Source organism: Streptopelia decaocto, assembly GCF_964273445.1.
Source record: "Streptopelia decaocto genome assembly, chromosome: 6".
Classification (NCBI taxonomy): domain Eukaryota; kingdom Metazoa; phylum Chordata; class Aves; order Columbiformes; family Columbidae; genus Streptopelia; species Streptopelia decaocto.
This window is the reverse complement of record NC_138660.1, coordinates 21,631,350-21,652,889: the sequence shown is the minus strand read 5'-3', so window position 1 is coordinate 21,652,889 and position 21,540 is coordinate 21,631,350. Positions and strand designations below refer to the sequence as shown.

Sequence of the window (21,540 nt, the reverse complement as noted above, 5' to 3'; positions counted from 1 at the left end):
CCAGAAGGCAACAGCAGGCTCAGGCCACAGGCAAACAGACACATTTCTGCATAGAAGGCAGCTGGAGAAGCAAGGCTGAGCGTGAATATCCAACACCCACAAGCCACCCAAGCAGCAGAAGCATCTTGCTGCTTCACAGACCTGTGTTTGGCAGCGACTTCCCCACCATGGGCTGCCCCTGGGCTCCCAGTGGAGAAGCCCCCCAGAGCCTGCAGGCACAGGCAGGCTCTGACATGGGGGTCTCAGCCACATGCCCACCCAGCTCTGCCACCACCCACGGGGAGATGCCTCCACCCTGCAGCATCTCCTGCTGCCCAGCTCTGAGATGCCACCGGGATGGTCCCTCTGGCTGTCACCTCGCACAAGCAACAGCTTCATGGAGGGGATGTGCTTTTCTTTCCGAACAAACACACATCTTACATATCAGAGGTAAAAGATTTTATTATCCCATGGATTTTTCCTAAGAAGTAAGAGTCCTACGAGACAAAATATACAAAGCATTTTACGTTTTCTTTCTAGACAACTGCATTCTCATTGTATGAAACAGTGACTACGTTAGTTCACCTTAAAGAACCATGGTTTGTCCTTAGAGCTGCAGAATTGCACAGTTAGCATATTCAATGACCCATTAATTCATGCAGAATCAGAAGGAAGGGCAAAAAGGTCTGTATGCTCACCTGAGTGCAGGCTTAGATTCCAAGAAATAAGGAGAAACACAGGGCTTAAATTTACCAGTTTGCAGTAAATGAACCCATTCTCTGACCCACTTCTTTTCATCCACTCACAATGAAATGCCAGGGCTAGTGCCAAGTTATCACTGGAAAAATGCAATGGTACCATAGAAAAGCAAATACCCCTCTGGCAGTGAGAAACCTTCCTTACCAACCTGCATGAAGTACACATAACTTCATTTTACATCAAGCTTAAAGCAGAATGAGACCAAACTGTCCTCCTCTACCTGGTAAAATTTAATGTTTATAGTTGACTCTACGTTTACACACACAAAAAAAATCTCAGCCTGTAAGACATAAAAATTCCTGTTGCATTACATGACCATTTTGAGATCCTGTTTTGTTTTCACATAATCAACTCATAATGTTATTACTTAAAAGTATTATTCTAAAATATATTCACTTTTTTTGGTTCTGCTGAGCTAATGATTGTACTTGCATTTACTTTATCCTTCCTCTTCTAAAACAACAAGCTCATTTCAACAGATGGTGAACAAGTCCAGATTTGCTGGAAACCAGTTAACAAAAATATGCCAAGTTGAAACTCACTCTGTTCTTTCAAGCCAAAAAACTGCCTGCATTTCAAGAACCTAATTAGTTTTAATTATATTTATGGAACAGAGGGAAGAATATTTAATTACTCTGCAAATCTTCTGTCTGATGATCAATAGAAATGCAGTTTTGTTCACACAATTTCTCTGTAGTATATCGATCAGCTGGATCTTGCCTTGTATCAATAACTGTACTACAATGGTGCCTGCAGATAATGTGATACACAGCTGGACAACATTAATTACTATTAAAACAGCTTTCATCAGGAGTTATGCAAGAATACACACTCTGCTAAAAAAAAAAGAGAAAAAAACCTGCTTCTGCACTTGCCAGTAACTACCAGTTCTGCTGCTGACACCACTCTGTACGCTGGCATGGCACCCGTCCACAAACAGATGGGATCTCAACAACTCAGAAAGAAGGGCCTGTGCAAACATAACTCAGCTTTCCAGGCAAGCAAAGCTGGCCGGGATGGACACAAGGCTGGAGAAACCCATCAGCTCCACCTGCAGCCATGGTCTACAGTGGGACATCAGTGGAGCTCTGCTGCCTTGCAGAGATTCACCTCTTTATTGACTGAGCCAGAGAGACAGCAGAGCTGCCCAGGACCCACAGCAGCTGCAACTGTGTGTTAAAGGCTATACGGCCTTGCACTTCACTCTGCTTCACGGCCCGGGAGCAGGGACACGCTGTGTCACCCGTGTCATTCCCATCGCACCTCACTGCCGCTTGTCCTGGCCTCCTGCCCACCACAAACACCCACCAGGACACCCTGCATTGCCCAGTGGGTCACACTGAGCCACGTAACATCCAGGAGGAGACGTGGTGAGGAGTGAGCCTGGGAACCAGCCATAGAAACAACACATAGTGGCTGCCTTCAATGTTTGAAAATCTAGTCTTCGGGGGGACAGCACAGAGCAAGCTGGGACCACCACAGCATGGTTTGGGCAGAAAACCTCCCTCTGCTGAGCTTTTGGAATCACCCTGCCTGTATCCTCAAAGCTGCTCTTTTCCTAACTGCATCTGGTTACATATTTCTGGTCATTGTATCAGCATCAAAATGGTAACCCTTCTCTAGTACATATGCCTTCTGTCCCGGTGCCAAGGCAGCCTCCAAGCACTACACCAGCCTGAAATTGCTCAGCCAGGAAAAAAGCACCTATTCCCAGCACTCCTATTTCTCAGCCATCCCTTCTACCCTAAACTTGCTCCCAAAAGAGATTTTGTCCTGTGGTGTGGAACAAACTGCATCTACTCCCAGACTTTGACTACTGTGTAAATTTAAGCCCAGCAAACATCTCAGGTAGGTAGCAGGGAGAGAAGATAATCCACTATGGGGCCACAACAAACCCAAAAGGTTAGAGCTGCACAAGCAGGGGAGGGCGTAAAAAAAGTAAGACAGGTTGCCATGTGTGAAGAGAGGGTTGAGAGCATGTGTGTGCGTGTGTGTGCAAGCAAAGCCAGGGAAGGTTACGTCAGGAGAGCAGCTTCATGACTTTTTGCAGATAACAGTTTCAACCACAAAAGTGTTTTCAAAGTGACGAATACGATGACAGTTTCCAGCCTCACGTCGACTGATACCTAGAAGTGATTGAAAGAGAGGAGTAAGGAAAATTCAACAAGTGATAATCCACAAGAGCTGCAGCAAGCAGGGGAAGAAAAGCAGATGAGATGCAACCGCTGAATGCTGAAATGCAGGAACAGCACAGCCCATATGAAAAACAGCATAATCTGGTTTTTGGAAGAACAGCCATATTCTGTAGGCCATGGTCCTGCAGTAAGAGCTGCCATGAGCTGGGGAGCCGCATGGAAAAAGCTGGTTTCAGCTGACAGCATCTCAGTGTTATCTCAGAGACCAGAAAGCCCCAGGAAAGCAGCAGAAGTCACAGGCTGGTACAGAGCACAGCTCTCAATGAGCCAAGGAGGGTTTAAAACAGCCCCTCTGCCTGCTTGTATCCCCACATGCGCGAATCCTGCCATGGCCCCAACCTCTTTGGGAAACATGTAATGCTTCCCGTGCCCTCAGCCTGCAGGACCTCAGCTCTGGGCAGCTCTGCCAGGCAGCTGCTCCCCTCCCGCAGCAAACCCTGACCAGCAGGACCATGCCGGGGCTCCACAGGCACAGTGGCCGACAGCCCCAGCTGCAATTGTGCAGCTTCTGTTCGGAAAGCAACCACGGATCTCAGCCATGGTGACTTCTGCACCCACATGTTCTCAGCACCCTGCAGCTCCCCCAGAGATCCAAGCCTAAACTGACCACAGGTTCATGCTTCAGGTAAGCCTTTAAGTACATCCATATCTAAAACCAAATAAATACAAATACTGAAATTAAGGAGGGGTTTTTTTTCAGCAATATTACCATTTGTATATAATACATATTGCTGATTTACATGAAAACATTTTAAGGTAGGCCAACGTTCCCTCTTCACAACTATTTCCATATTATTAGGAACTTAATTAATTGAAGGCAATTTGCAGATGTAATCTGCTCAGAATAGCTGCCACTGAAGTGTCTCCATTAGGGAAATTTTCCCAACAGTTCCCAACAGTACTGGAATTAGTTCATCCCCAGGAGCCCACATGTAAATGAATTGCTGGCTCCTGCAATCATTTCCTCAAGGTTTCTATTAGGCTGATAGAGGCAGCAATAAAACACAGCAGCAAGCACTCATTTGCAGCAGCAGTATCACAGATTTGGATTTAGATGAATTAGATGGGAAAGACCTCAAAAGATCTCCTGTGTGCTTACACCCACAGGGAAACCTCCCCTCTTGCCATGAAGAGGCCAGCGTGGCTGTAACAGCAGAAATAATGACTGCGATGCGGGGGGAAAGCGAGTTAGAGCTGAACACAGCAAGGCTCTTACGTCTCCTTGCGCTCCGCCGCTTCAGCCTGTAGGTCTCCTTGCCGCTGCAGAGGCGATAGATGAAGGAGCCGAGCTGCTCCATGTCACTGACATGTTCGGTTGCAATCATCTCCTCCTGGATTATGTACGTCTGAGGCAGGTACGTCCCTTTCTGGAATGACAGTTTCCACAAAAATAAAGACCAATTGTGCCATGACCTCCTGCTCGAACAGAACTGTCTCATACAGAGCACCAAGGACAACTGAACTATGGAAAATTCACTGTTTGAAGGTTCAAACTCCACTTGCTGAGGCTGGTTAATGTGCTAACTTGTCCTTGCAGTAAACTGTCCCATACTACTAGCACAGGGCACTAAAACAGATTAGATCCAAAAACTGAATGTTCACATGGGGAATGAAGCTACTCCTGTTATAAACTAACCTCAGGAAGGAAGGTACACAAAGCACACAGAACACAAAAAAGCCATCTGGAAATGGAAGAAGGTTCAACAAAAATATCAGGAACTCTACTGAAAATGTGCATTTTACATTTACTTCAAAGGCAAAATCAAAAAATGCCAGCCCTGCTCAGATCTCAAGAGTGCCCTGAGTTTTCCACATCTCCCCCTCCTCCTTGGTCCACTCAGCACAGCCACAATGATTTCCAGCCCTTACGGCCCACAGGAACAGGGACCAGAGATGGGCCATGGGCACACATTTAGAAACACCACCCTGCATGGTAGCGCTGGGCGCTCAGGAGAACACGAGCTCTTGGCACACTTCACGGCCCAGGACGCTGCTCAGTGATGCTGAGGACAGGCAGGAAGGTGGCTTGTGTCAGGGAGTGAGCCTGGGCAAGCAACACACCTGAGCTCCTTGCTGCTGGGGGCAAGGCCACTATGAAGATCAGGGTGATGAGCGGGGTGACTGGTAGGGGACACGGCAGAAAGGCAGCAGAGGCTAGAGAAAACAAGGAGAGAGAAAAGGGGGCACCTGGGTGCACCCCAGGGATGCAGGCAGCCTCTTGCCCTGCAGGAAAAAGATACGCTCAGCAACAAGGACCCTCTGCAAGCTGATCCCTGGATGCTCAGGGCATCTTGCAGCTGTCTGGGCATCATTGCAGCAATAAGCAGGTGTGTTACAAGTACAGCTTGGGCTGGGGCATGCTTCTGAGCAGACTAGATGTGAACTAGGCCATGAAGCAAAGCCTTACTTCTGGTCCCTTTCACTTAAGAAGAATCAAAGAAATAGAAAAAACAGCAGATCGTGGGGCCAACACAAATATAACCAGAGGGGAAAGCAAGCAACAACAGCACAATTTCCAATATCGCCTCTTCAGTTTCCACCACAGGACTGGTTATCTCTATAGAGATGTACCTGGAAACAGGCTGTCTTCACTTAGCACCGTGCTGTTGGGCTGGCAAAGCTGACTGGATCGATAAAGCTCTCCTCTAATGCTAGAGGACTAGACTATTAGTGGTACTTTGTACTACACTAACACAACAGTTCTGCAAGAAATTAAATTATTGATTCTCTGGGAGAGCACAGGAAAGGGCACGTGATATGTGCAGTTACTGGCAGGAGCTGTTAACACCAGGGCTGGGGCTCAGGATTTGCCATATCCCTGACATGGCAACAGGGCTTGGAGAGACACACACATGCACACTGTCCAATTTCTTAATTGCTTTAGATTTAAATAGCTGTGACAGCTGAAGTAGCCAGGAATCATCGCCCCACCATGGCAGGACTGTGCAACAAGCATGACACCTTCAATTCTCCACCAGGAGTTTTAAGAAAACTGGAGCACCGATCATCTTGGGTTCTGCAGATGAGGATTGCCCACCATTTAACCAGGTCATCTCCAAGGTTCTGGTGCTGCACAAGGGGAGCATCCCTGCATCCTTCTCTCTCAGACACTTAAGCAGCCCTGTCCACTAAATCATCACTCCTATGCACAATAAACACTGTAAACACTGCAAGAAGCAGCAGAGCTGCCATTCACAAGCAAAAAAAAAAAAATTAGATGCAAGAGGCCTGGTAACATATCTGTGTTGGTCCTAGAAACAGGACTAAAGCCACTGAACATCTTTAAAACCAAACATTCAGTCTTACTCATTAGGGACTTGACCGGATGCAGAGCAGCAGAGGAGGCAAAAGGGGGAGCAAGAGGAGCAAGGCAAAAGCCTCCAAGTCCAAGCACCAACACAGCCCATCCAGCATCCAAACAGAAGCACTTCAGAGCAGGGACCAAGTCATCAGGTGATGAAGGTTCTCCACAGCAGAAAGAAATCTGTCCTCTCTGCCTGACACAGTCCACCAGCAAGGCTGCGCCTGTGGACACAAGGCTCACGAGACAACTGAGCTGGGACGGGACCTCAGGAGGTCTCTAGTCACACCTCCTGCCCAAGGCAGGGGCAGCTACCAGATCAGACCAGCTTCCTTGAGGCTTATCCATTCTGGTCATGGAAACCTTCAAGGATTTCAAGGAGGTAGCACAACCTCCCTGGGCAAATTGTTCCACCACTTATGTCCTCATGGCAAAAAAAACCTTTTCTGACCTCAAGACCAAGCTAAACACTTCAGAACAATGTCTCTAAGGTGCATGTTAAAACCTCCATAGAGAGACTGGACATTTACTTATACCAGCAATCAGAATGTTATTTAAACCCCCGTCTGCTTTGTACTCTCTTTAAAGAATCAAACACCATTTAAACTGTATTTTATCCCCTTCTGAATTCAGTTCCTGATAAAGCATAATTTTAATTAACTGTGATTTTATATCTCTTATTTTAGGATGTAACCAGTATTCTCAATCTCTCAGTATTTTCCTGGGGCTCTGCTGTCAGCTTGTGCAATCCCACCTTGTCCATTTCCCTCTGCACCGGGGACTGGTCAGCTGCCATGGTCAGAGGCTGGTTGGAGCGAGTTGTAGGCACGTGTGTCGTACCCCAGCAGGGTTCCCAGCACATTTGCCAGATGGTCACAGTGCATGAAATTGCAAGGACTGCCAGGAAATAAATGGGGAGTCAGACAAGGATGGGAGACCAGGCATTGCTCAAAGCACAGCCTTTTGCCTCTGAACTTAACCCCTACAAAGTTCATCACACTGCATGTAGCAGCGGCTGAGTGTAGGGAATTTACAAAAGAGTTAAGATTGGTGGATTTTGCTTCTTTTCTTTCAAACAGACTATCACAGAAGGGAGTACAGGACCCAGGCTCAGTGCTTTGCTTTACCTCTAAAAGACCAAGACAGATATGCACCTTCTGCAGTCTTAAAAACCCTGTTTTTTTTTCCTGCTGTTAAGATTAAATAGGATTCTATTTTAAGACTGCTTTCAGTCACTGCAATAGTGGCACAGGCTTTTGGACTGAACAAAACCGCTGGTACTAAACCAAATTAATGCCTGCTGTGAACAAAACTGCATGAGCCCAAGCCTGGTGTTGCAGCCCACAGCACAGCGGGGAGGGCAGCACAGATTGCTCCCCAAAAGGGTGAAGGCCTGGCACTCCCCAGCAGACACTGAGGGCTCTGCAAATGGCAAACTGCAGCGGTAACCACGGCAAGAGTGCAAGCGGGGAAATTTTTATTTTTTTCCCTTTATTCCTACAATCAGTAAACACCAAAGGGAAGGAATGTGCTGCTTCTCTGTGTCACCCTGGTCAGGTTGATCTGCCACGCCAGTGTTACTGTGATGTTTGCAAAATTAATATTTCAGCTAAACCCTCTGAAGCCTTTGCTCTATGTGCAGCCCAGCTCTGCCAGGGCCAAGACTTACACAAACACAGCAAGTCTAGTTTCCCCACAAGCTTCTAGCTGGCACCTAGGAGCCAACTTGAGAAAAGCATGCAGAATAAGCAGGATTGCAGCTGTACCTTCACGTTAACCAGCAGCTCCCACAGGTTGCGAGGAGGCATCACGATGGTGGTGTTCAGCTCGATGACGTAGCACTTATCCAGCGTTATGTCATGGTAAGCTGTCAGACCCTGCATTCCAAGCAGAGAAATTAAGGAATTGAGCCCTTCGCAATGAAATGTGGCTGTGAAGATGGGTGAAAAGAGGGAATTCAGGGAATTTACCTGAATTTACCAAAATTACCGGCTGTAAGCAATGAACCTGTCCAAGGACAGTTTAGTAACAAGACCATCATAGACATATGTGAAAACAGGGATAGTGTTAGGCCGCGAGCATCGTGCTGGTGAAGCCCAGCTCAGGCCCATGCTACAACCCCAAGGGCCCCAAGAGCTCCTTACTCTCTGAAAATCATGGATGATGTCCGCAGGGTCACTCCCTCCAAACTGGGGCACTGGGACGTTGATTTGCTCGTAGTTCTCCTCAATGTAAATCTTGACATCTTCGTGCAACTCCAGCTGCCCTTTGAATGGCGAGTACAACGAGTCTTCGTAGAGGACTCCGCAGTGAAACACGCTCTCACGGGGCAGCTGTGGGGACAAGATGATCCGGGTGGAGGTACAACACTCATACACCCCACTAACAACTCGAGCAAACACAGGAAGAAATGTATCCAGACTGGGTAAAAACACCCTTTTCAAACAGATGCTTGAGAATATTTCAAGATCAGTCTTTTTACCAGAAACTGTTCTTGATGGAGGTAGTTCAAAGCATGCTCATGAAATGCCCATGTCTCCCTTCCTGCTAGCCAGGTCCAAAGGGAATACAGGATTCTCTATGTGATTTCACAAGAGGTAATTCAGAAAGGCAAACTGATTGTCTGTAGACTCTTATGTTTCATAACCAGGCTGTTCAAATCCCTCCATAGAGAAGGCTTCCTGTAACTGCATTTTTCTACATAAGGCATATAAACTCAGGGTGAGCAGAGCATCATTTCTAAAGGCACTTGTAGCTTGGATATGGCAAACGCACCAAAACAAAGCAGCTTCGCCTCACTGCAAAACAGCAGCTGCTGCTCTCCCAGGCTCCAGAAGCACAACCTATGGGCAAGAGAGCTAACGCACGGTGAGTGATCAAGTCACAGAGTTTCCAGATCAGATATAAATCAGCACAGGTAAGAACAAACTGATGTATCTGAAAACAAAGATTACAAATTAATCTGGCAGCAAGGAGATTTATGGAGGAAGGAAGTGTATAAACAGTCTATATTGCTGAGTGGATAAGTACTGGCTGCAGAGACGAAGGCAGCTGGTGGTCCTGGGAGAACTCATTCACTAAGAGCTGCTTTGCAGCAGAACAAGGGGTTCAGCACAAATCAATGCTCTGGGGTTTCTTGGCTAAACACTCAGCAAGACACAGAGCTTAGTAGTTTTCTCTGTAAAATGCAGCTCTGTCTGTCTCATTCCCTATGCTCTGACCCATCACAACACTGCGAGCCCAGCACCTCAGCTAGGCCAGGCTTTGCCAAGACTACATGCAAGAAAATATGCTGAATTTAATGGAGGTTGAAGGCTTACCTTCATACCATCTCCCTCTGACTTTTCATGTCTCCGCTTGCTTTATTAATAGCAGCACTTATTTTTGTTACACCTACAGAGTTTTGCTGTGCTACAGCCTAAAAAACCTACTGCAAAAAGCTGTTCCCTTGCCTGTAACTCCCTGCTCTCTCCAGGGCTTGCTTGACCCTCACACAAGCCACACTTTGAGACTGCCTTACCCTGACAGCAATAATGTTGGGTTTAAAAGGTAGAACCAACAGGATATTTTCAATGGAGCTTAAAAAAAAAAAAGGCCAAATAAAGCCACAAGGAAGGGGAAGAGGAAGGCTTCTGGAAGGCCCATCCTGGCCGTCGGAATGGAGGTGAGCCTGAGCCTACCACTTAGGACATGCCTTGTCTGACTGCAGTGCCCAGAGGACCGGCTCCCGAGTTACAGCAGTGCAAAGGAATAAATAACAGCACCACCTCTTTCAAAGAGTGAAGCCGTTTGTCTGGCTGCCCTGACCGAAGAGCCAGCAGACCTCCCCAATCGCCCCTACCTGGGTGATGAAGAAGTATCTGTACACATACATCGATGCAAAGACCAAGCCCAGGAGCAGCACAAGGAGACCCATGGTCAGGTAGCACACCCCGCTGAGCGATGACCTCCGGCCCTGCACCATGGGCGCCGGCTCCTCCTGTGAGACAAAACCAAGAGCATCAGCAGCTGCCGCTGCGAGGGATCAGAAAAACAACTACATTGTATGCAAAGGCCATGAACAGGCTTGTGGTGACTGAAGAAGGCAGGCACCGTCCTGCGAGGTGACTTCACATCTGGCAGCATTCGGGCAAGAGTAAAACACTTCATGTGCATTTTTCTCTCCAACATAAAGTATAAATAAATATTACATATATAAAAATAAATAAATACGTGTGTGCGTGAACATACACATATATATGTATACTCTGCTTCCCACTAACTGCTCAGAACAAAATCAAGCTTTGTTTCAGTGGGCAATAAGCACTGACCAAAAAAAAGGAAATCAGGAACTTGCAGTTCGTGGCTACTGAATGTAACCGCATTTCTCTCGTATTTATACTCAAAAAGCTTTGTTGACATGCTATCACTCCTGCAGCATTTTTCAGGGGAAATTTTTGCAATGGAAAGTACTGTTCTCAGAGAGGAACCTATTGGCCATGCTGGAGTGAGCCTACCTAAACATCTGTGTTAATCACTTCAACTCTGTTCTCAAGCAGGTTCCTGCACACCTTCCAGGAACATGGTCAGAGCTTCAAAAGAGAACAGATCTGCCTTTCTTAGAGCGCTGCCCAATCCATACAGACAGGAGCCAGCTCACCTTGTTACAGCCCTCAAAAAGGAGGGCAGTGCAAAGGCAGAATTACCTCCTGGGACTGCTCATCCCAGTGCACGATGCTCTTATTTTTATGACCAAAATAACCCTCTGAAACATTAAGCAGGAGGATGTGAGGCCTTTCAGAAGCAGATGAAAGAAGCTGGTTGAGAGATGCCCCAGTTTCCACAGAGAAGAGCTGAAAGCTGCCCTCAGGTGAGCAGGTGGGGAGAGACAGGCCAGGAAGGGCTCCCGCAGATTAACTCCTCTGCACAGCACCTAATCCGGTACGTGTGGTATAGAAGATGCTCTCTCCACAGCCAGACAGAGATCTGCACAAGCTGGAGGAACAGATTTAACAGGTCTTTCCTGCCCCTGCAAGAGCACCCCAGTATCCCTGGGCACTTCTGGGGAGCCCATGAGGCAGGGATGCCCAGCTGAGCTCCATGGAGGTGCAGAACAAGGGCAGAGCCGGGATCCTGCAGCCCCTCTGCTACCTGCCCCACTCCCAGCTGACGCCGACTGTTCCTGCTATCGACTGCTTCTTTTCTAGCCACATTCAGACTGATAACTGCAACAACCAAATTGCTTTGGGAGAGCTCCAATTCCAGCACACCTCCAGAAGAAATTAATCTACATTTTCTTCTCCTTCATCCCAGCTGTTGAAAGAGCCACAGTACTTCACACTGAAGGATCAGCATTTAATCAGTTTGTTGCCATTCCTCCAGCAAATAAAGGGATGAGCAAACTGAAAAATACCACATTTTATGTTAATTTCCAACCTTTCCTTCCTTTTCAATCTTTCCTTCTACAGACGAGGGACAGCAACTGTGACAAGCCACAAAGAAGAAAAAAAAACATATTACCAGAGGAAGTTTAAAGGCCCTCTGACATAAACTGCTCAGACAGAAAAGTCATGCTATATGTCAAGTGTTTCACAAAAACAGATTTCCCCAGATACTTATCATCAGAGAAACAGTGTAGACAGTGGGGGTGAGGAGGAATGAAAAGCTCTCCTGCTACTGACACTGAAGCACGGCTGATAAAATGTTTAACGCTCTGCAAGTGAATTGCATCCGAAAGGTGCCAGGCTCCTGTGATGGATAACGCACTGTTCACTTCCTCGGTGAGCTGCTCATGCAAACTCCACGGAGAGCTTGGGGAGAGGGTTCAGAAGGACACAGCAACACAAAGACGAAAAAAAGCTATTCCCATTAAAAACTGTGTTTGAAGAATGGTAGGGAGGGGCAAATAAGCCCTCACTGGTCTGCTATTTGCTAGCGCAGCTCTGTGCTCTTTGCACAGCCAAAGGCACGGGGAGACATCCCACACCCCACCAACAAAGGAGGTGAGTTCACCTCCCTACAAAGCATTCCTGGCTTCAGGAAAAATGCCTGAGTTTTGCATTTTGGGAGAGGGTGGAGAAGCGAAGGAGGGCTTTGTCCGAGGAGATGTTACAAAACTCTAGGAAAAATGAAAAAAAACCCCTCAAATTCTAAGGGAGGAAAGAAAAAGCTCAATAGCAACCATTCTGATGGAGTGGAGGTTAAGACAGTGAGGTTAATGATGCTTCCAGCCAGGTCAAGGGGAACAACTAACCACAGCCCTGCAAAATACTGGATAAAAACCACCTGAGCAAACCTCCACTGAAACACACATCTCCTTCGTCCAGTCCAGTAGATTAAAAGGCCACCAGCCTTTGTCACTATGAATTAACTACAATTTAAAAGCAACTACACACCTACCAGCACGTCGGCTTTGGGCTGGAGGCATTCTCAGGGCTGACAGCCTGTGGACGGAGCGGCGCACGACCTGCTTTCACAGCATTTCACTCACAATATCAAACCTTCCCACGCTGGAATAATCCAGCAAGCTTCTTCCACAGGCTGCTGCCCCGCTCACACCACACTGCACCCCTTCTCCACAGGCACACCTCTCCATACGGTAGAAATGTGGGCATTTTAAAAAACAGGAAATCCAACGCAGCTGATTTCCATCTGTTCTTATTGGAGGACGGGCTGGCTCCCCAGTAAGGGAACAATTTTCCCCTGAGCTAACCTTATGATAAAGAGAAGCAGGCTGTCCCAGCAGCAAGCTGCAGGAAAGCCATCCCTGCCAGAAAGAGCCCCAGGACCGACTGCGAAACCAAACCATGCACCGTGCTCATCCTGCACAGCAGACTTCACAGATCTGGCAGCATTGCCGACCTCCACGAATTTCAGTGGTGGGGAAAAGAATCAGACTTGGCAGAGCACTTCTCCTGAAGAGCAGATCACGCCTTCAACACATGCATTTTCACTGAGGACAAAAATCAAAATATTAACATGCAACAATGCTGTATAACAATGTTCACCAGATGCTTAACAATATTCCCTACGAATTCATTAACCAGATGGTATTCTTGCAACAAGCCACCCTACTGTTTTCTGTCTCAAACAACTATGGGATTTTTTGGCCAAGAGAAATGGGAAAGGTTGGAGTCAAAACCATCCCTAGACAAAGGCATGGACAGGTATTTCAGTTCATCAAATGGGTTGGGTTTTTTTCCTTGTTTTAAACACAGTATTCTAACAGATGGGCCTATTTTACACAAAAATGAACATAAGGTACTTCCTCCCCACACTGGGCTATGCAGAAGATGAACATTAATTTGCTTCTCCATGAATTAATGGATGGAAAAGTGACAGCAGCAGAAGAGCACGATGTCCATGGTCCAGGTGCTACTGAGGCACAGGCAAGGAGGATGTCCAAACGGACCCACAGCTCTGCAGTGTATCCCACTGTGATTTCAGGGCAGGAAGACCCTGCCACTCCATTTAATGATCCTTTCTTTGCTGTGTATTTCTTGGCACCACCACACCCCCCAGCACCGGTGCAGGCAGTGGAGGCAGCTGCTTTGCTCACCCTACAGAAAGGGCCAGTCCAGCTCCCTTCCCAGTGGGAAAACTGGGAGAGGCCACGGGTGGAGCTCCTTCCTCCGCACAACCCGAGGGGAAGGCGCAGCTCGCTGCTCCTCCTCACAGGCAATGGGGGAAAGCACCCATCTCTCACGGAGAGCACCTGCGCGTCTTGGTGCTCTGCCAGGCGTTGTCCTGCTAACACATCATCCCTCCGGGCAAGAGACAGAGGCAGCTCCAGCACGCGCCTAAATAACCAGACATGCTGACCCAGCTCCAGTTGGCAGGTGCGATTGCTTCACAGACACTCTACCCAGCACCTGGCACCAGACAGGATATTGGAATATAAAAAGGAATTTCCTTCCATGGATAAAACAGGCTCTTCACTACGCTTCAGCACCCTGCCTGCTCACAGGGCCAGTACAGGAACAGCACAGGCTGCAGATGCCCAGATGGGAGAGGATGAAGTTATGATACAGACCATTTGATAGAGGAGGCTTGAAATTAGCCTGAGGTGAGGGGTTGGGTGGGGAGGGGAAAGTCCTAATTCAGTCTGTGGGGATTTTCTTCAGAATTTCAGGTCTTGCTGAGGACATGATGAAAATGGCTGGTGTCTCATTATCCCTGTTTGTAACAGAATGGCTAAGGAACACCTCTCCTGCAGGGGGTGGGAGACAGAAGCCGGGCTGTGCTTCACAGCCACAATGTGGCATGGAAATCAAGTCCAATTTCCATGGCATGGAAATCAAGTCCAAAGGCCAGAGTAAGACAGAGCAGGGAAGCCATCAATGCCTGCCAAGCAAAACCCCCCAGCTTCACAGCGCTGAGCCTTTGGACATACAACTTGAGTAGGAGCTGCTAGCAAGAACCATATGCAGTGAGGGGCTGCCTTTGGTATTTCTCATTAATACAGTACAGGGTTGTGAAAAATAGATATTTGATTATATCACTCCTTCATCGCTTATGTCTTCCTGAAGTTGACAAAGTGAGGAAATTAAAGGTGTCACATCATGCCTTGTTCCCTCCCGAGTCGCACATTGCCTTGGCAGAGTTGGGCTCAGCTCACGCCCTTTTCCTGCTTCTTCAGCTTTGGAAACAGGTCTGAGTTCTCCACAAACCATTTTTCCCACATTTCTGAAACACACAGGCTTGTAATCTTTCATTTTCGGTGCAGCAGAGCCTGACAAACAGAGGACACAGCTCGGCAAGTGTCTAAATATACACCTCCAACAGGCAAAGAGGCTTGCAGCAACTCAAAATAGTAGATGTGATTTTGATGACTGACGAGGTGAGAAACGCGATGCAGAGTAAATACTCAAAGGGATGCGGTCTGGAGCAGAGTGCTATCTGAAAGGCAGTACAATATGTCATCCCTCCCCGGGATGCTGTTTGTTTCAAGGGAGCAGCAGCCTGAGCTCCTGATGTAGAAGATGTGCTGATGTAACTACAGCCACTGCCACAAGCAGCCACGGCTTGCTCAAAGGCTGCAGACTTTAAACCTAAGAAACCCACATCAGAAAATTCATCTGATCACACCGTTTACTAACTTCTGTTAACCAAAGGCCAATTCAGACTATGGGGAAAGAAAAAATCACTTCAAGGTCTCTACCTTCAGCACATCAAGCCCCATATTCACAGTCAAGATCAGTAACTGCTTCACAAAATGTGAAGACTTGCAATAGCAACACCTTCAGTGACTTCAGAGGGCCAAAGCCCATGGCTGACTGCTGGCAAACTGTAGCACTGCCGCAGGGTGTGTAAGCTGGTACAGACTGACCTCTCCTCTGACGTGCCAGGCTTGCCTTTGAGCGTCACCTCTCAGGAAAGTGACCCCCATGTCTGCACCGCTGCCGCCTGCTCCTCCTACATGTGGATCAAAGCCCTCTTGCCCAACCACCACACAGACAGCATCCCTCTGTATGATAAAAAAGCACTGGAGAGTTTGTGGGATAAACTGTAGATCAAGGAGATCCAGACCTGCATCCCAGAGACAACCCCTCCCATATTTAGGCATTCAGATGCAGGTGAGCTGGGTGATGAAGGGCCTCCAGGGACACCAGAGCAAGCAGGGCTGGCCTGCCGGGGTTCCAGACTGGAGCACTTGCCAAGCAAGAGCTCTGGAGAAGGAAAGTGAGAGCAGACAAGAAGGGGGAGAGGAATGGAGAGAGAGAAACCATCGCAGCAAAGGCAGTTCATCCTTGCGTCCACCAAAGCATCTCCCACAGTCCAAAAAAGGCTCCTCTGCCAGATTAACGTGAAATGAGTCCTGTCCTCAAGAGCAGTTATGCTTGGAGGAAGGAGAGGGAGTGAAATTAGGAGAAATAGCAGTGACACCAACGGGGAGCAGTGCCTGGGCCATTGCCCTGGCAGGGAATCCCAGAGGTCAGTGCTCAGCACCAGCAGTGAGAGGCCTCTAAACAAGCCCATTACCTGCAAGGAGAGTCTTTCCAGGCTGAAGAGCATTTCTAATGCTTTAGGGTCAGGAAAAAAACCAAAGTGTGCATGCATGGAGAGATATATATACACATATATATATTTGGCACACAGTTTCCAAGGCAACCGAACTCCCTACGCACAGCACTTGAGCAGCGCTTGTGCAGGGCACGCAGCAGCATTTCCACGGAGAACACAACTGGTGGCTTTTGGACTCAAAGACGCCTGGAAGCTAAAAAAAAAAAAAAGCAAGCCTGTAATTAAGAGACTATCACAGCTGAAGGCAAAAAGGTTGCAATAAATGAATCTAATCACATCTTTAAACGATACCACAGCACGTGACTAGAAACAAAGCCACCTGCCTCAGGAGTCACTTTGCGGTGCTGGAAATTGGAATATCAAAACCAATCACTGGCTAATGAAAACCCCCAGCTTCATTGCTATACGACAAAGACAGCAGGATGTTAAAAATGCAGCCTCGCGTGTGGGAGCTTCTAAGCGCTCAGTGATCATATTTTTCTTCTCCCTCATCAGCAAGGGAGATATAAACCCTGCTCTTTTCTCCCTTTTCCATCCCTTTCTGCAACTAAGGGGCTGTTTCTCCTCCCTCTTTGCACAGGGGTGAGGAATTCATTTCCATACATTATTTTATTTTCTCTTTTTGGCAGAGGCACAACACCTTCCAGCTGGAGTTTTTCCAGCCTCCCTCTCCTCTCTCCCAGCAGTAAAACCATTCAGACCATTAGCAGAACCAACAAAGCCCCTTGTGAAAATATGGCTGTTCTTATCAGGCACACAGCTAGAGCCCCAAGTGTCGCACTGAACAGACAGGCAGGCAGAGGAAAAATAAACAGCTGTGATAAAGCGGAAAAAAATGTCCCAACCTGGGTGTTTAATAGCCTGACTGCCAAAACATGGAGTCTGATATACATGGCCTGATTTCCAGAAATCAAAAGGAGCTGTAGTAACTCACTGTGACAACAGGGAGAAACAGTCTCTGCCCTGGGGAGGCTCCATCACCACAGCCAAAAGGCTCTGGAGCACCTGGGCAGACCTCACCTGGAAGCACACATCGCCAAGTGAAAGCTAGAGCCTGATTTTTTTTGTAATCCTGAAGTGGGAAGTGGCATTAAAAGAAAGGGAATTTTCCCCAGGAGAAGAACAAAGGTTAAGCTTTGGCATTGGGTCTCAAAACCTACCCAGAGCAACTAAAGACAAAGGGCAGCTCAAGCAAGAGCGGAGCAGAGAGGCTGCTCCAGGAACTAGGGAAGCTCTTAAATCAAGGGGTTGGCAAAGTTCGAGAGAGAGACTTGATTCAAAGGTAAAGACACATGCAGGTGGGCAGACACCTGACTCTTTTAAAGACCTTTGATCAATGCCAAAAATATTCAAGAGCACTAAGAAACTGATGCAAGGAAACGCCAACAACTTTCAGCTTGTTCTCAGTGTAGTGTCCTCCTCCTCCTTCCAGGAGCAGCTGCTACCGGCTGCCCACAAAACCAGCCTGCTTGATTCCACTCCACACATGGCTTGGGAAGAAGCAAGCCACGAGCCTGACTGGCCACCAAAGGGATGAGCTGTCCTATGGCAGGACAGCAGGACCATGCACTTGGGAAGGAGCAGGACAGACTTCCATTCTGACAGCCACACAATCACCTTTTCCCAGACTAAAACTGTACATCTGCTCCAATATAAAACAAACACACCTACCAACCTGGGCAAGAGGACCAGGGAGTCCTGGGCACAAGCCAAGACTAATTTTGCAAAAGGTGCGAAGGATTGGATGCTGTCTGAACATGCATGAAAGTAGAAAATGTGACATGGAAAAGACCTTTGTACATACGAAAAGGTTTCACACAATTTCACCTGAAGAGTTTTTCACCACCAGTGATGGCTTTGGATGCTTATGAAGCACCAGAACAGAGCAACAGTGGGACAGAGGACTCACCTGAACACCACAGCTGGGCTCTGACCACTGCTTCCCCCCACAGAGCTCCATCTCCAGACAGTATGGGGGTCCAAACAAACATACAATTGAAAACTACAGCACCTGCCTCCAAGCTTCTACAGTCAGGCAGGTGGACATGGTCAAGAGCAAATTAGTCATTTCAGATGTGACCATGATAAACCAAGCACTGCTGATCTGGTTGTGCTCAATTGCTGTCCCACCTCACCCTTCCAAAAAGAGCAGGCAGAAAGGAGGGCACAGCCATGGCCAAAACGCTTAGTAGCTGGAAGTGCCAAGGCACTGCCTTCTGCTGGCTCTGCAGACAGGAGAGGGCATGGGAGCTGTAAACCTCTACTGTTTGTTCCGAGCAGAGGGGTCAGAGTGCAGCGTTTCCTGTAGTTCAGGCTGAAGCATCTTAACAGGGACCTAGATTTCAGGCTGCAACACTTGCCTTTTCCCTGAAAATCAGGACTTAAACAGTGTCACACCATAAAATGAAGTCACTGCTCCCTTTCAGAAACAGTGATAGCCATTATCTCTTCTCCCAGCAGCAGCATAGGAAAACCCTGACAATCAGTCCTGCAATCAAAAATTCACCAGAAAGAAATGGTGTCTAGTTTAACACAGCAAGAGAGAGAAGGCAAATTTACCCTTTTCAGCTTTATTGTTCAAACTGACTTCAGGTTGTCATATGCAGGGACAGGAGCTGGACTCGATGATCCTTGTGGCTCCCTTCCAACACAGGACATTCTAGGTTCCCACACATCACCTGGGAAGAAAGTACCTGTCCAGAACTGAAAATGTCTCTTCCACCTCCTGTAAACCCCTTAATGAGCAAAGATTTGGTATTTGCAAAAGCAGGAATTGCAAATCTGCGCACAAAGACACCTCATCCTCCCTGGACGCTCTGTCTCTCCAGACCTGGAGGCGACGCTCTGCTGCTGGGAGGTCTCTCCTCTGAGTAGCCACCCGTCAGGCCACCTCTCCCAAACGGCCCCATGAGCAGCAAGGTGCAATAACAGGGTGAAAATCAGCATTCTGCTTATCCTTGCTCAGCACAGGGCTTCTTACAGCAAAGCGAGGAGGGCTCCTGTCCTATGAACGGGACCTACAGCACCGCAGTAATAATACATGCAGCGTATGCAGCAAAGCTTCCACCTCGTAAGTATATTTGGTTCATTTGTACCCTTTAAAACTTCTTTTAAAAGATATTTCTTGGTTTTCTATGTTTTGCCAAGGAAATTGTTGCACTCAAAGCAGGTAAATGCAACAGGTTCTTCCCATGTAAAGAGCACCTACATGCAAAGCTGCATTGGCTTTGGCTCTTCCCCAGTTTTGGGAGAATGCACATCTCTAGACAGACCTTTCCAGTTTCTCCATCCCCAGCTCTTCAGTCTACGTCTCTTTGGTAAAAGAGAGCTCCGTGTTTCCAAATTCAGTTGCATTTATAACATTTCTGCTGGAAATAGTCATTCCCTCCCCCAATCCCTCTGCCACTTTTAGCCAGATCCTTTGTCATGCTCAGCTGGAATATCAAATATTAATATCCGGAGTCTGGTAAGATACTGAAGTCTAGTATTTCACTAGAGTGGATCCTGTAAGAGTCTGGACATGTTTTTTTTTCCAATTCAGCCCTTTTCTTCCACTTCCAAGGCATCCCAAAACCATGGGGAACCAAGAACCAGAGACAACTGATGACTCCATACAGGACAGAAAAACAAGTCATCACTTCAGGCCACATGGATACAGGAGGGTTGGGCAAAGGCCAGGAATAACCTTCTGTTACAGGAGGCAGCTTCTTCAAATTAATATTTACCATGTTTAGATTCCTAAGTCAAGACCTCAACATGGTGAAAATACTCACAGCTCAGGAGTACCAAGCCTGCAAAAATGTCAATGTGCATAATCAATCCACATCGCTGTCAGCTAGTTTTTCCCTCTGCATTTACAGCTTGCTTTGTGAAAAAGCCTGTTTAAAAGACATTTCCTCATATCCCCTTCCCCAGCCATCTGACAAGACAGGGGAGCTGGGGCACAGCAACAGCCCCAGCAGCGAGACACTGTCTGCCTGGTAAGAATCACAGACTGGCTGGGGTTGGAAGGGACCTCTGGAGATCATCTAGTCCAACCCACCTGCTAAAGCAGGTTCAGCTATAGCAGATTGCACAGGAATGCATCCAGGCGGGTTCTGAATGTCTCCAGAGAAGGAGACTCCACAACCTCTCTGGGCAGCCTGTTCCAGTGCTCTGGCACCCTCACAGTAAAAAAGTTTCTCCTCATGTTTAGAGGGAACCTCTTATGCCCGTTGCCCCTTATCCTGTCGTTGGGCACCACTGAAAGGAATCTGGTCCATCCTCTCGACACCCACTGTTGAGACATTTATAAGCACTGATAAAATCCCCTCTTAGCCTTCTCTTCTCCAGGCTGGACAGACCCAGCTCTCTCAGTCTCTCCTTATAAGAAAGGTGCTCCAGACCCCTAATCATCTTTTTAGCCTGCTGCTGGACTCCCTCCAGTAGTTCCTTGTCCTTCTTAAAACAGGGAGCCCAGCACAGTTCTGGCAGGCCGAAGATGAACATGATCATACGCACCACCTCAGGACAACCTCTCCCAGACACAAGACAACAGGTTCTGCTTTCTGCTTCCCCTCCTGAAAGGTCTCTGTGAAAGCATCCCCAGATGCACACAGAAATCTTCCCTTTGTCTGCAAACTGCCCCATCCCCACAGACGCCGGTCTGCGCTGAAGCGTTTGATTCACGCCGGGTGGGCAGGGAGGAGCATTTGCAGAGCCCTTGGCCAGGGCAGCTGAGCAGCCGGTCTCTGCTACGTACAGAGCAAGAGGAGAGATGCCTCTTCCCTCCAGTTCTTATAATTTACCTCTCCTGAAGCAGAAGATTTTAATGAAACGCCTTCTGCTCTGGCTCTTGCACTGTCTCTGCACAATAACTAGCTGCTAGTATTACAGAGGTTTACAAAGAATCAGCCCACAAAGACCCCAAACCAAATTTTGACTGGAGAGCTCCAGCCACCAGTTTTACTCAGTTCCTGTGGATTTCAACATCCATCACAAACTCAAGGACCATATTTCTCAGAGCAGTTAAGGACACAGCATATGTATTTATTTCCAGTTCTGACTGTAAATCTGGAGTTCAATTAAAACTCACTGAATACTATTTTGCATCTCGGAAAATATTTTCCAATGAATACAACAAATTATTTTACTGACTGCATAACTTCAAACTGCCTTCTGCTCGAGGCTGCTACATCCTGCCAGCTCCTACTAATGACAACAAGATTGTTTCTTTTATAAGTCCTTAAAATGTTGCAACTGCCTCAAAATTACATGGATTTTTCTGACAGTTCAAACTGTATATTCTTTCCAATTCAAGCTGAG

The 21,540-nt window shown here is 47.5% G+C and overlaps 1 protein-coding gene across 2 annotated transcripts in view; it reads right to left on the bottom strand.

The window, feature by feature from the left end:
* Positions 1-421: 421 nt before the first annotated feature.
* The window catches only part of ITM2C (integral membrane protein 2C), a 40,328-nt gene continuing 19,209 nt past the window's right edge, over positions 422-21,540 (bottom strand). For both annotated transcript variants that reach the window (XM_082055499.1, XM_082055498.1), the window contains 5 exons: positions 10,076-10,213; positions 8,379-8,567; positions 8,001-8,111; positions 4,150-4,300; positions 422-2,864 (listed from right to left, as the gene is read on the bottom strand). In XM_082055499.1, the coding sequence (XP_081911625.1) occupies positions 2,773-2,864; positions 4,150-4,300; positions 8,001-8,111; positions 8,379-8,567; positions 10,076-10,213 (681 nt within the window). In that variant the 3' untranslated portion in view covers positions 422-2,772. The remainder of the gene's footprint in view (positions 2,865-4,149; positions 4,301-8,000; positions 8,112-8,378; positions 8,568-10,075; positions 10,214-21,540) is intronic.